This window comes from Podarcis pityusensis (genome assembly GCF_964106645.2).
Source record: "Podarcis pityusensis genome assembly, chromosome: 2".
Lineage (NCBI taxonomy): Eukaryota > Metazoa > Chordata > Lepidosauria > Squamata > Lacertidae > Podarcis > Podarcis pityusensis.
In genome coordinates this window covers 35,304,272-35,319,152 of record NC_138029.1, presented here as the reverse complement: position 1 = coordinate 35,319,152, position 14,881 = coordinate 35,304,272, and the positions used below count along the sequence as shown (strand labels likewise).

At 43.5% G+C, this 14,881-nt stretch overlaps 2 protein-coding genes across 4 annotated transcripts in view; both read right to left on the bottom strand.

Annotated features, from left to right (window-relative positions):
* Positions 1-14,881, bottom strand: part of LOC308470549 (melanin-concentrating hormone receptor 1-like) — a 146,776-nt gene that overhangs the window by 10,284 nt on the left and 121,611 nt on the right. The gene's annotated exons all lie outside the window — the stretch shown is intronic.
* Positions 1-14,881, bottom strand: part of LLGL2 (LLGL scribble cell polarity complex component 2) — a 68,146-nt gene that overhangs the window by 15,133 nt on the left and 38,132 nt on the right. For all 3 annotated transcript variants that reach the window (XM_080993633.1, XM_080993634.1, XM_080993635.1), the window contains exons 11-15: positions 6,858-7,075; positions 5,078-5,145; positions 2,823-2,976; positions 2,584-2,688; positions 212-504 (exon numbers count right to left, since the gene is read on the bottom strand). In XM_080993633.1, the coding sequence (XP_080849759.1) occupies positions 212-504; positions 2,584-2,688; positions 2,823-2,976; positions 5,078-5,145; positions 6,858-7,075 (838 nt within the window). The remainder of the gene's footprint in view (positions 1-211; positions 505-2,583; positions 2,689-2,822; positions 2,977-5,077; positions 5,146-6,857; positions 7,076-14,881) is intronic.

Genomic DNA, 14,881 nt, shown 5'->3' with positions numbered 1-14,881 from the left:
CTTCCAGTTCACTGGTTGAACCCTTAGCACTACGCCTCACCAGTCTGGCAGGAAAACCCTGTTTAAGCACGTGGCTTTTGAAAATGGCTGGACGTTCAATGCAAGACTTTCACCTAAACCCTACACTGTGTCAGGAATACAATTTAAAAATTACCTATCTATCTATCTATCTATCTATCTATCTATCTAAATCAGGAAGTAACCCCCTTACTTGACAAAGACCAGCCGCTTCTGCTGATGATCAAAGAGCCCAAAACCATGGCTTGTACCAAAGGCTACGAGTTTCCATTCCGAGTGAAGGGCCAGCGAAGTGACCACAGCTGGCGGCTGACACTGGACCAAGACAAAGGGCTGGAAGCCTGGTTCAAACCGAACAGGCCCATCTTTAGTTTTGAGCCGCTCGTGACCTTTCCACCTATAGCCTTCCTGATCCTGGAGGAGGTCCGCCTCTGAATGGTCAACCACCTGCTCTGCTTCTTCATCATTTAGCTCCATTACGAGTACCTGGACGGGGCAGGGTAGGGAAAAGGGAGAAGGTCATTTGGAAGTGTGTTTTGAAACCTTAGCATTGCAAAACCCACGGAGTTTGTGCAAGAACGAAGGCCAGGACAAATGCATTTCCTCCTCTGGGCCTTTACTCTCAAAAGCATTGAGGGATACTTTTGCATTTCACCTATATCCTTCCTCACTCGTTTTTCAACATCACGTCAGCAGCAGGGGAGTTCGAGCTAACCCAATTCACTTTTTGATTAAGTGTATTAACACCCTCCTGCAGCGTAATGAACTTTGAAGTAAAACAAAAGAAAAGAGGTTGTAGGCTTATGTAATTATGCAACAGAGGCAGTCATTTACCAAGTGGCTCTTGTAGCACACTGTGAATCTAAGAAGCATTAGCAGTCTTATTTCAATTTATTTCTACCCCACCTTTTCAGATACTTTCAAGGCAGCTTTTGAAAGTGATAGGCAGAACATATAATCAAAAGAAGCAGCAAAACCCAAATACAGTGGAATGTAAGGACAACACCATTTAAAAAAACAACAGCAACAACCACCGTTCATGAATATCTTATCGCTAAACTATTTGGCAAAAATAATCTTTATGTTTCTGCCCTGCGGCAATGCTAAATCTATCCACTGCTTTCATTTATTTCTGACCTAATGTGGACAAGATTCTCTGCCCATAGCTTTGGCAGGACATTTTGCATGAGAGGCCTGGCAGTTACATGCACAAGAGACTGAGTTACCCATTTGGTTCATGATGATTTGCACTCACCCATTCGAAGTCTTTAAAGAGCAGTAGAAGAGTCATAATTCAGAAAACTACACGCTGCTCCTTTCTCATCACAGGTGGGTTGGGCAACTTGCTAGCCCTGAGGCAAAGCAGCTCGTTTGGCAATCCAATGTGAACTGACATTTGCGGCCAATGCCCACATGACTCAAGCAGGCGTGTTGTTTTGGTTTTTTGAAAGAGCTGCATGACTCCTACAAGTGCAGTGGGAATCTACTCTGAAGAGTGTGTTTCGGATGCCAGGAGCCGGTGTATATTATTATTATTTATTTTGATTTATTACCTGCCCTGACCTTAAGGTTCCTGAACAGGTCGCAGCAATTTAAAAATGCAACATTGAAGGTGATCTGATACAGTTCAAAGTTAAGAAAGCCAAAAAGAAGAGGAGTGGGTGCGTCACAGCTGAGAGCCCAAGAGCAAGTTGTAACTATCTTCTAACCTGAATTAAGGCTCTTTGAAAAGCTTTGCATTTCACAGGAGAAGACATGCATATTTGTCCCCATACCCCCCCCCCCAGTTGACATAGATGAACTTCTTTATCCAATTATATGGGGCAGAGCATCTGTGAACCCTGTCTATGCCCTGGCCTTCCACAGTCTAAACAGCAACAAAGGCTTTCAATAGGCCAGTGGTGTTGAGGCAGGAATTGTCAAAATGTCTTCCATGGAAAGGGCCACTCTATCCCAAATCAGTAATTCAAAACTAAGGATTCTCCTTGATGCTCTCTGACAGGGAATTAAAGAGCAGAGATAGAAAAAAATTAAGTTGCAAGCTGGAAACTAGCCCAGAAAGTTTGCATTGTCAACACAGTCCACTGACTAGTGGAATGGTTCGCCTAGTATCAACTTAGCGACTTAATCTTCCCTACAGACATTGCCGCATATACAGACATATATACACACATTCCTACTATATATACTACTACCAGGATCCAGCTGGCCAAGAAACACAATGATTTAGAGAGCGAACAAATTCAAATTGAAAACCCAAAGATGAACAAGCCAGAACAACAGCTTAACTAGTGATCGGCTGCACAGCTGGCAGTTACAAAGGTGAAGATGGTACAAAATACACGTGGAGAAATTTGCACATGACGGTATCTGAACATGTACAGAATGCTTCCTACACTCTGCAGATCACTAGGATTGGGAGAAAAGTTTATGTAGAACACAGGGCATAACATGCAGGGAAGTTCAAACTCCTGCATTTCCCAATTGATGGGGGCAAAAGATAAAGTAAGGTCTGTGCTATTGGATGCAGTGTGCCCAAAAACCTATCCAAGTGCATTTCAGTACCTGCCCTGCTGTTCCTGCCACGGCCAAGTAGCTACTGTATTTGCACAAGAAGATCTTCTGGATCCCAAGTCTGGGGTCATCGCTGTAAGGGTCAAAGGAGCCAACCTAGCAGGGCAGACAGGCAAGAAAGAAAATACCATATCAACACAAAGCAAGGTTTTCTGCGGGGCAGCTTCTCTGCTGCTCAGTTCATCAGGCCTTGGCTTCGGAAGGTTTAAGCTGGGCCACGGACTCCTCACCTTGCGCAGCGGAGGCCATTCGTCCTCCCCCATCTGGTTCAGATTGTCATTGGGATCAGCATCCGTGAGGAACACCCTCACCGTGCTCAGCTTATACAGGAGGTTCAGACAAACGCCGGATGCGTTCCAGAATCGTACTGTGCCATCCTCATGCCTGATTTGGGGGGGGGGGGAGAAATGAAGGGGGCAAGCAGATTACACCAGCAGCATGGCTTACTTTCCAGGTAAGTGAACACACTGAACATTTGCCACATGAGCCACTGAAATCCTTTTGGGCTAATTGTTTAAATACAGATAGCCCAGGCGGCTACAAAACTTTCCTCCTTCGTGATCCCCTTTCTACGCTGACTTGACTGCTGGAGAACTGATGCACACCAAAGGGGATTCTGGTGGAGTGAATAGCCAACTCACACATGCAGAACCTCACTGCGGCCCAGTACAAAGGAAAACTATATACCCAGAACCACACCCCTGTGTCTGCACATTGCAAGGAAATGTCTGCAATGGTGGGCAAAGGGTCTTTCGGGGAAGCTTGCCTGCCACTGCTTCCAAGCCCACCGGGGAAGCCTAGACTTTTAGAAGATACCCGAAGGCAGCCCTGTTTAGAGAAGTTTTTAATTTTTGATGTTTTATCGTGCTTTTAATATTCTGTTTGGGAGCCGCCCAGAGTGGCTGGGGAAACCCAGCCATATGAGTGGGGTATGTATGTATGTATGTATGTATGTATAAATAAATATTGTTATTCTTATTATTACTACTACAACGACAACTACTACTAACTACTGGACTTTCCTGAAGTTCCTGACTTTTTTGAAGACTACCACCCAAGGCAGTTAACTGCTCTCCATATATGTTTCCACACAAACTTAAGCTATTAATATTTTTGTCAGGCTGAAAGAGATTTAGTTCCTTGTGGCTATCGCTCTAAAAAGGCTCTTGTTAGGTCCAGCTTAGTGAAGTCAACTTAAGGAACATAAATTGCAGTAAGCATTTAAAATAAATCTTGACAGGAATAATCTGATGGGCGTACACAGAAATGCGTTCGCAGCAGCCAAATTAGATCCATGTTGTCTCCCATCAGTGGCCAGTCGACAGCAAGGACCACTCCATCAGCTCAGCTGGGACCAGCTGCCATTTGGGCTCCTCCCCTCTGCTCAAGCAATCTCCTGTGGTGACCTTTCTGCCTGGTCTTTCTTTAACAGTTTTAAACAGCTGGCACCTGACCTGGCTTTCCCCCCTCCTCCTACCATTTCCCTATCAGGTGCATCAACTGGGGTGGGGGGCGAAGACACCTCGGTTCCCTCAGTATTTGTTTTAAGGGGAACAGGCCCCCTCAATCTTGAGGTGGCCCTGCACACAATGTCCGACGACTTGTGTGTCGAAGTTCCAGTGGCTGGCTCCTCCAGAACACTCTGTCTCCTCCATCAATTTGCGGGGCAACCTGGCACCTCTGTTCTCTATTGTATCATGCCTCTTACATCCTCAGCCATTATTCCAAAACTGTAAAACCACGTTAACTTGCGGTGTGGTATACAAAGTGTTAAATAAGTAACACAGATCATTATGCTGCGGCACTTGAGGCACCAAACTTGCTTGGGTGAATCAACGTGAATTCTCCCCCTGCATCACTGCTGCTTGAAATACACCAAGCGACATTCCAGAAATTAGCTTGTATCCCACTGGGTTTTACGAAGTCTGGTGACGGGCTCTTACGTTCAATCCTCTCTCCACAACATCAGTACATTCGGTTCTCAGGGACACTGAGTATTCTAGCTCCTGTATACTAATGTTATCCTTTTAGCATGGCTGGCAGGATGCCTGGACCATTAATTGGGAGAATCTTATCAGGGATCTTGACAGGAAACCTCTTTCGTCCTTGCAGGAGTATTAAGGATACATATATTTTAAATTCCAGATGAAAAGCAACAACGAAGCCCTATTTAGCGTACAGAGAAAGACATATGGAGGGGCAAAACGAAACGATTGTTCCATCCCATCCACTTGATGTGAGACTTTTTATTCACATCTACGCACACAAACAGGTAATTGTTTTGGAACTTTCTGCCTTCAGAAGAGTTCATTACCATTGAAGTGTTAAATACCCAAGTTCAAAATGGTAATCACTTTAACGGCTGTTGCACAAATGATGATCTTCACATGCTGTATTGGACTGACTAAGCAGAGGTGGAAACAAAAGGTGAGGTCAGAAGCTCCAGAATGGTAACCAGAGGAAATACGTCTGTTTTCATACCTACCCAGTAAGCAGCAAGTCTCTCTGAGGAGGATCTGGAGCCTTGCTGGTGCCTCCATTAATTGGCCATTGCTAGGGAAACAGAAATTGGGACAGAATGGATGCAAAGTTGGAAGTACATAAGCAATGAAGACACAGAGGGAGCAGGAAAGCATTGAACACCAAATCTATGCAGATTAAGCTTTGTTTGGATTAATTCTTAAGGTTTTACTAGCCAATTTCCTTATGCTAAGGTTTAATATAAGATGGGGAGGAATCCATTAACCTACATTTTTTTTCTGTAAGCAGCTGCTGCTGCAGAAAGCTTGTAAATATTTGCAAACTGTAACTATTGGGGCTTTCTGAAACCGAACCCACAGCAACTACAACTTTGTCAGGGTGCAGAATATTGTCTTCAAGTGTTCTGATCTCTCAGCAGTGTACAAAACGTGTAAAATTTGCTTGTCTGCATCTAGATGTGAGCTCAGAGCCAGAGTCCTTTGCAACAGAATTCTAGATTAGGGTGGGGTGCACAGAAGCTGCCTTAAAACAGAGGTCAGAAGATTGGTTCTTCTAGCTGCACTGCCTGGCAGTGGCTCTCAGGGTTTCGGAGAAGAGATGCCCAAGACTGAACCTAGGAACTTCTGCATGCAAAACAGATCCTCAGTCCCTGAGCCACAAACACCCCCAAATTAAAGTTATTAAATTTCTGAATTCTGTGACAAGTTGCGCAGGCAAACTAACAATATAATTCAGCATGTTTTCTTGTGTAGTACATTGCATCCTTCCTGCCCACCTAGCAGTTTGGAAGCACGTCAAAGTGCAAGTAGATAAATAGGTACCGCTCCGGCGGGAAGGTAAACGGCGTTTCTGTGTGCTGCTCTGGTTCGCCAGAAGCGGCTTAGTCATGCTGGCCACATGACCCGGAAGCTGTACGCCGGCTCCCTCGGCTAATAAAGCGAGATGAGCGCTGCAACCCCAGAGTCGGCCACAACTGGACCTAATGGTCAGGGGTCCCTTTACCTTTAACATTGCATCCTACACGTGTTTAACACTTCAGCAATTTCAACCATATGCTGTTGAAGGCCGCTGATTGCAATCCCGCAAATTAAAAGCAAGCAAAGCAGAGCGCTTTTTGTGGTGCATTTTCCTAGCACGAAAAGAGCATTTAAGCTCTCTGTCTTGCTTGGGAAGCAAGGCCCTCTCCACGCACCAGGTCTGAGATGCCCCTGTGCAAGATGTCATGGGAACTTGGAAAGACCTGCAAGATCTCACTGGAGCACCCCAGAACCTCTAGAGTCAGTGAACATAGAAGGCCTTGCTCCCCAAGGAAGGCAGAGACCTTAAAAAATGCATTATTCCTAGAGTGCCCCAGGACAAGAGCGCCAGTGTGGTGTAATGGTTAGCGTGCTGAGCTGGGACCTGGGCGATCAGGTTCAAATTCCCACCCAGTCATGAAAGCTCACCGGGTGACCTTAGGCTAGTCTCTCACAGCCTAACTTATCTCACAGAGTTCATTACAAAGATAATAGGGGAGAAGAGCCACATATGCCAATCTGATCTTCTTGGAGGGATAAGCAGGATATAAATGCAATAAATGAGATAAGCAAGCAGATTTGGGTCTGGGGGCCATAATTATCTTTGAGTACTCAGGCTGGAATGCAAGATTACATCGCTGAAACGGCCTCATCCTTTGCTTGTGCCTTCTATCTCTCAAGCGGGACTTCAGATGCAGTGTGAAATCCAGTATTAATATGAAAGGGACTCGTTCATTCCGTTCCAACGTTCATGCATGCAAGTCATACCATATTAGAGAACTGGGAGTTCTGTTTACTCCCGGCACTGATGATCCTTTCCCATAACTTGAGAGGGATGTTGGAGACATGGTGGGAACATGTGATGGCTGAACAGTGAAGAGATGCCAGGTACGGGGGTTGGACCGATGGCCAGCCTGGAGACATCAAGTCTATGACTACTAGCTCTTCCTCTGCTAGCACCACCATGGCAGATGGGTCATCAAATTCTGCAGGAAAAGGAATCAATAAATAGCCATCATTTCACTGGGGGAGAGGCAGCAGGGAGAAAATGATCGTGAAGTACTTTCATCAGTGGACACAAATAAGCAGCATGGTTTATCTAGGCTTGTGGCTCAGCAATATTAGTTACATTATGGATCTTGAAATAATCACACAATTCCTCCCCTTCTCTACCCTTGTCTCTATTTTCATCCTTCCTCCATTGCTTCCATGGGTCTAGCTTAGACCGCACATCCCCCGGAAAAGAAACCAGTCAGACCTGCCCCTGGCAAAAAAGAAAATATAAAGATGGTACTATATACATTTTATTTATTGAATTTCTATCTTTTCCTTTCTCCCAATGGAGGCAAATAACCAAGCAGCAAAACAATACAATTTAAAAAAAAGAAAGAAGACACGTATGTAAAACATTTTAAACGGATTAAGAACATATAAAATAAAATATTTTCAAAAGCACATTACGCCTGTGGTTTCGTCAATTGCACCGTCTCCCCCATTTGTTCCAGGGCTCAAGTGAAAGTGTTGATTTCGGCTTCAAAGCCCTTCACCAGAACAATTTGCTTTCATGTGCGGCCACATGAAGCGGGAAACAGACTGCTCTGCTCAGTGGTTCACTCCAATTGCAGAATACTCTCTTCAAGGGAGCAAAGGTGGACTTTGGTCTTTCAAATTTCAGTAGTGCACTGTGTGAGACCAAAATTCGGTGTCCCTACCTTTCGCCTTCCATTCTGCGCATGCACTGCATCATAGTTACAGCACACCCCTCGGCTTGGTGCCCAGTGCGAGGGAACCAACCGCACTGCCCTAAATCTGGCTCTGAAGGGAAGCCCGACTAGAGCTTAATCTGGTGTCTTTTTGGCAGTAGGCAAAAATATTTTATTTTCCCAGTCAAAAAAGTAGTTTCAAAAGCTTTACGCAGAGTAGAGCCATTGAAATTCATTAACTTAGGCATGTTTATTAATTCCAGTGGGTTTTACTCTGTGTCAAACTTAGCTGATGGGCTCCCCACCCTGCAATCATCTGTGCTTTGTTTTTAAGCTGCTTTGAATTTTTGTTTTTACTCCCGCTTCCTTTATGCTGCTCTTTTATATTACGGTGTTTCCATGTCTGCTTTCATCTTCACTGTATTGAAATGTTCACTTTGAAAGTTGCCTGGAAACCTGCTGAAGGGCAGGGTATAAATTCTTCAAAAACAACAACAAAGTGCACGTCTCTGAAGAGCAAGTTTTATTTTTCTGCCCAATCCAAGTTCCTGTGGTGCAATCGCCAACACCCCTAATAGGCTATTTATGTGCTTTATCCAAGATTATCTATGGAGTAAAAAATGTCACGTGAAATGACCGAGAACTGGAAATCAAGGACCCGATGCAAGCAGGTGGGCTATGTGACTCTTTTCACCTGCCATCCTTTAACGGGTAAAAGACAGGCTGCATTGTGCATGCTCAGCAGTGACCCAGTTAGTGGTATGTTAGACCATTTCTAGGAACTTAGGCCAATCCCAGCAAAGTAAGCTGCTTAAAATGTAGCAGCGTTGCTGGTTCTGAGAGCGGTTGATCCGTTTGAGAACAAGAAGAATTTCATTACAAACAGAAAGCCGCTTCTGAAGGCAGCTCCAGAAACTCATCACTGCTCTGCTTTTGGAAAGCAAAATGCACAATGTGTCACAGAATCACATGTCGTATTGTTTTCCGTTATAAATGAACTTGGCAAAAGGTGGCTCCTCCAACATGGAGATGCACAGCACCTTTGCAACAAAAAGACGACGTCACGGTGGATTTTATTATTTATTTATTTTTTATAAGATATTTATTGAAATTTTCAAAATATTACAAAATAAAAAGAAAAAAAAAGAAAAATACAAAATAAAAATAGTTAAAAACAACTCAATCTTTCCATTACTTATTTTTCATTAGCTTATTTCCCGGACCTCCTCATGCCTCCCTTTTTTGTATTCCAGTTCGGTTTGTTGGTTCAGCAAATCCTTCCCCTCTTTGTTTATCCAAGTCTTTAATCTTAAAGTATTGTAACGTTAAATTTTTACCTGTTAGTAATCCATTTTTCATATTCCCTTATAGTATTACAGCTAGAAACCACTTACTTTCTATCCAACATCATTCTAACATTCATTAATTTTACAATATTTCTGTAAATAGGCTTTAAATTTCTTCCAATCTTCTTCCACCGACTCTTCTCCCTGGTCTCGGATTCTGCCAGTCATTTCCGCCAGTTCCATATAGTCCATCACCTTCATCTGCCATTCTTCCAGAGTGGGTAGATCTTGTGTCTTCCAATACTTTGCAATGAGTATTCTTGCTGCTGTTGTGGCATACATAAAAAAAGTTCTGTCCTTCTTTGGCACCAGTTGGCCGACTATGCCCAGGAGAAAGGCCTCTGGTTTCTTCAAGAAGGTATATTTAAATACCTTTTTCAATTCATTATAGATCATCTCCCAGAAAGCCTTAATCCTTGGGCACGTCCACCAAAGGTGAAAGAGTGTACCTTCAGTTTCTTTACATTTCCAACATTTATTATCGGGCAAGTGATAGATTTTTGCAAGCTTGACTGGTGTCATGTACCACCTGTATATCATTTTCATAATATTCTCTCTTAAGGCATTACATGCCGTAAACTTCATACCCGTGGTCCATAACTGTTCCCAGTCAGCCATCATTATGTTATCTCCAACATCTTGTGCCCATTTAATCATAGCAGATTTCACCGTTTCATCCTGAGTATTCCATTTCAACAGCAAGTTATACATTCTTGACAAATTCTTAGTTTTGGGTTCTAACAGTTCTGTTTCCAATTTTGATTTTTCCACCTGGAAGCCAATTTTCTTGTCCAAATTATATGCCTCCATTATCTGATAATAATGAAGCCAGTCTCGCACTTTGTTTTTTAATTTTTCAAAACTCTGTAATTTCAGTCTATCTCCATCTTGTTCCAAAATTTCCCAATATTTCGGCCATTTGGCCTCCATATTGAGCTTTTTCAGAGCTTTCGCTTCCATCGGTGACAGCCACCTTGGGGTTTTATTTTCCAATAAATCCTTGTATCTTATCCAAACATAAAACAGTGCTTTCCTGATAATATGGTTTTTAAATGCTTTATGTGCTTTGACCTTATCATACCACAGATATGCATGCCATCCAAATACATTGTTAAAACCTTCTAGATCCAGAATGTCAGTGTTTTCAAGAAGCAGCCATTCTTTCAACCAGCAAAAAGCTGCTGATTCATAATAAAGTTTAAGGTCTGGCAGGGCAAATCCACCTCTTTCCTTTTCATCAGTTAATATTTTAAATTTTATTCTGGGCTTCTTGCCCTGCCAAACAAATCTAGAAATGTCTCTCTGCCACTTCTTGAAACAGTCCATTTTGTCCAAGATTTGCAATGATTGAAACAAAAATAACATTCTTGGCAATACATTCATCTTTATAACAGCAATTCGACCTAACAAGGAAAGCTTCAAGTTTGACCATATCTCTAGATCCTTTTTCACTTCTGACCAACATTTCTCATAATTGTCTTTAAATAGGTTTAAGTTCTAAGTGGTCATATTAACCCCCAGGTATTTTACTTTCTTAGCCAGTGTTAAACCTGTCTCCTTCTGAAACCTCTCTTTCTCAATCGGTGTTAAATTTTTCTCAAGCACCTTAGTTTTTAACTTGTTCAACTTAAATCCTGCCACATGACCAAATTCCTGAATCAATTCTAATACTCTTTTAGTACTAGATTCTGGCTCCTGTAACGTCAATACTAAATCATCTGCAAAAGCTTTCAATTTGTACTGTTTGGCTCCGACCTATATACCTTTGATCAGACGGTCCCTTCTGATCATATTTAGCAGAACCTCCAGGACCGAAATAAAAAGCAATGGGGAAGTTGGGCAGCCTTGTCGTGTCCCTTTCTCTATCTTAAATTCCTCTGTCACCACATTGTTAACTATTAGTTTAGCCTTTTGTTCTGAATAAATTGCACTTATACCATTTTCAAACCCTTGACCAACCCCCATCCCCTGAAGATTTTTCTTCATGAAACTCCAAGAAATATTGTCAAAGGCTTTCTCCACATCTACAAAAATTAAAACTGCTTTAGTATTAATATTCACTTGCAACTTCTCCAAAATGTTGATTATATTCCTCGTGTTGTCAGACAAGTGTCTACCCGGGAGAAAGCCAGCTTGGTCTTTATGAATCTCCTCCACTAATACTTTTTTTAACCTTTTAGCCAAAATATCTGCAAAAATTTTATAATCCACATTAAGCAGGGATATGGGGCGGTAGTTCTTGAGTTGTGTCTTTTCAGACTCATTTTTCGGTATTAGTGTAATATAAACTTCCTTCCACGACTCTGGCGCTTTTTTCCCCTCCAAAATTTCATTACAAACCTCCTTTAGTGGTTGAATTATCCAGTCCTTCAAGGATCTATAATATTTTGAGGTTAAGCCATCTGGCCCTGGAGATTTGCCCAACTGCATGTTCTGGATGGCACCTTCCCCAGGGGTGGGGCTACCGGTGGATTTTAAACTAATTGAAGTATTACAGTAATTTAAAAGGGATAGAGGCAATTCAGCAAGCGCTTGTCTGCACCGAGTTAATGCATACTGTTGGGTGTGTTGTGCTTCCAGAAGGCTGTTCCTTGAAACGAAACAAAAAGCCTCCTCCTAAATGTCCCTTTAATAATAATTTATTATTTATACCCCGCCCATCTGGCTGGGTTTCCCCCGCCACTCTGGGCGGCTCCCAACAGAATACTAAAAACATGATAAAACATCAAACATAAAAAACTTCCCTAAACAACTTCCCTTTATGTTTTATCATTTCAGTATTTGTCATTTTAAAACCGCATGTAGGTTTTAAGGGAGTAGGACTGCATGTTTTAAACTTAAAGCAACTAATATCTTCTGATAAGACTTTAAAAAAATGGTCCCAATTACCGTATTTTTCGCTCTATAACACACACCCGACCATAACACGCACATAGTTTTTACAGGAGGAAAACAAGAAAAAAAATATTCTAAACCAAACAGTGGATGTATGATTTTTGTGGTTCATGCTGTGGCCACAGACATGTGATCTGACAGTGAGTTTGGAGTAGCCCAATGCAAAAATCCTGAGGATCCATGTGGATCCGTGCTTTGTAACTACGTTTTAAGTGGGGAGGGAAGGAATAGCACTCAAGGGACAAGAAGCACGCGTGGGGTGGGTGGAGAAGGATGCTGCTAATAATGCAGAAGAGGGGTTTAAGGGGAGAAGGAGCACGTGTGGGGTAGGTGGAGAAGGATGCTGCTAATAATGCAGAAGAGGGGTTTAAGGGGAGAAGGAGCACGTGTGGGGTGGGTGGAGAAGGATGCTGCTAATAATGAAGAAGAGGGCTCCTCTCCTCTCCCACTTTGCTCCTTTAAAGCAAGCAGGCTCTGCTTTTCTCCTTCCTCCCCGCTCATCCCCGGCTTAGCGAGCTGAAAAACTTTGCTGCTATGTAGCGAGCTGAGTGGGGAGGAGAGAGGGACAGAGAGCCTGCTTGCTTTAAAGGAACCAACCGGACAGGAGCCGCTTACACTCGTGTAAGCGGCTCCTCTCCTCTCCCACTTTGCTCCTTTAAAGAAGCAGGCTCTCTGTCCCTCTCTCCTCCCCACTCAGCGGCTCTTCTCCGCTTTGCTGTTTCAAAGTGAGCCACGGAGGAGGGAAGGAAGGGGAACCATGGATCCTCTGCTCACGACTGCAGCAGATCCCCCCCGCCACCCGTAGGCATTCCCTCCATAACACGCACAGACACTTCCCCTTGCTTTCTAGGAGGAAAAAAGTGAGTGTTATGGTGCAAAAAATACGGTACCTCACAGCAGATTATATACATTAACAGAGGTATGAACCACTATGTTAAGAAAAGGACATAGGACAGAATGTCTCTTTTGATGTATGCACCTATATTGCAGAGCAGGCACAGTCCAACAGAAGGGTGCAATTTGCTTGAAATGTGTTGCTTATGTGTTGCTTAAGCAAATTTAGCCAATCAATGAACAGGCACCACTCATACGGGTAACAGACTAAAACTGAAATCCTACACACACTTATTTTGGAAGCAAGCACCATTGAAAACAGCGGGACTTGCTTCTGAGTAAACATACAAATGACTCTCTAATCAGGAGAGAGCCTTTGTAAAGAGCTGAACACCCTGTTCCTTTTAAAGAAAGGTTCTTCAGCATCTGTTGCCACTGACAATTTCTACACTGCCCATAGATACTGCGATCCATCATATAGGGCTGGAATGTGTGAATAATCAAATAATATGGGGATGCCAGGTATACTAATCAAGTGTCTCTTTATTTATTATACATGCTAGCCTTTTGTTTTCTATGGAACATTAAGCTATGGGGGTTTGTGGGAGGGCAGAACCCAACTAATTTGTTCTATCAGCAGAAGGAATTCCACTTGCACAAAGGAACTTCCCCCTCCCCCATGTGCATCTCACACCTGCTGCAAATCTGCTCTGGAGGGTTGGGGGAAAACCCATAACAGATTTAGGGGGTCCATGAGGGGGGGCGGTGTTCCACTATGCAAGCAGAAACCCTTGTGCTGACAGAACGAATTAGTTGGATACTGCCCAGAGTTTTCACATTTCAGCATAAGGTAAAGGTACCCCTGACCATTAGGTCCAGTCACGGACAACTCTAGACAGCTTTATTGGCTGAGGGAGCCGGCGTACTACTTCTGGGTCATGTGGCCAGCATGACTTAGCCGCTTCTGGCGAACCAGAGCAGCGCACGGAAATGCCGTTTGGCTTCCCGCCGGAGCGGTACCTATTTATCTACTTGCACTTTGACGTGCTTTCGAACTGCTAGGGAGGGAGAAAAGCTTAAGACAACTTATTTGGAACCCCTTATTTGCAAAATTTCCAAGCACCAAGTGCTTTGAAAGTTAATGTTGCTAGCAAAGTCATCTTTGCTGAGCATAGTTGATCGTGTATCCTTTTCATTGGAAGTTGCCAAGTAGTAGCACAAAGCAATCTCAGAGAGTCGTTTCTAATGGTGCATTTAGTACCGAGGCAGAGACAGCAGGCATACATTGTACTCCAGCTATAGTAGCAAACCAATTGCAAAAAAAGACTGCTTTCTGCCCTTCCAGCCCCACTTACTGGAAAAGATAGAAGCCCTGCTCTTGTGTTATGAAGAGGACAGGAAAAGCAGCCATTTACACACAACTGACACGATACAAAGCATTTCTGTACTCCACCTCTCCAGTTACATAACGCATTGTAAGAAGTCACCCCAAATGATCAGCTCTGAAAGCATCTTGCCCACAGCACGGACACTCGGTAAGTGAAATAATAGCTTCCCAACACCACCAGAGCCATTACATAAGCATTACACATTAACCTAAGTGGATTTGGTGCACAATGCGTGGCCCACTCTCACACTCTGTTGAGCGAAGGAAGGAGCATGTGAGGTGAGCCAAGGCAGATTCCCATTAGGCTTAAGCGGTCAGTTACAGGGAAGCTGGCCAACCACAGGAACCTCAGATGACTGAACGACTTCCTGGGCTAAGCCTGCAGCAGTTGTAGCACTTCCTTCTTCAGTTCCTGTATGCCCTGTTGCACACGTGGCCTGTATGAACAGCTGTGCAACAACAAGTTGGGAGACAATCACTCAAACCCAAAATGCTGAGGAACTCCACCTAACACCACTCCTCTTGCCCAAAAGCAATCTTAGGCTTGCCATTCAGAAGGTCGGCGGTTCGAATCCCCATGACCTAGCAGTTCAGAAGTACACCAGTGCAAGTAGATAAACAGGTACC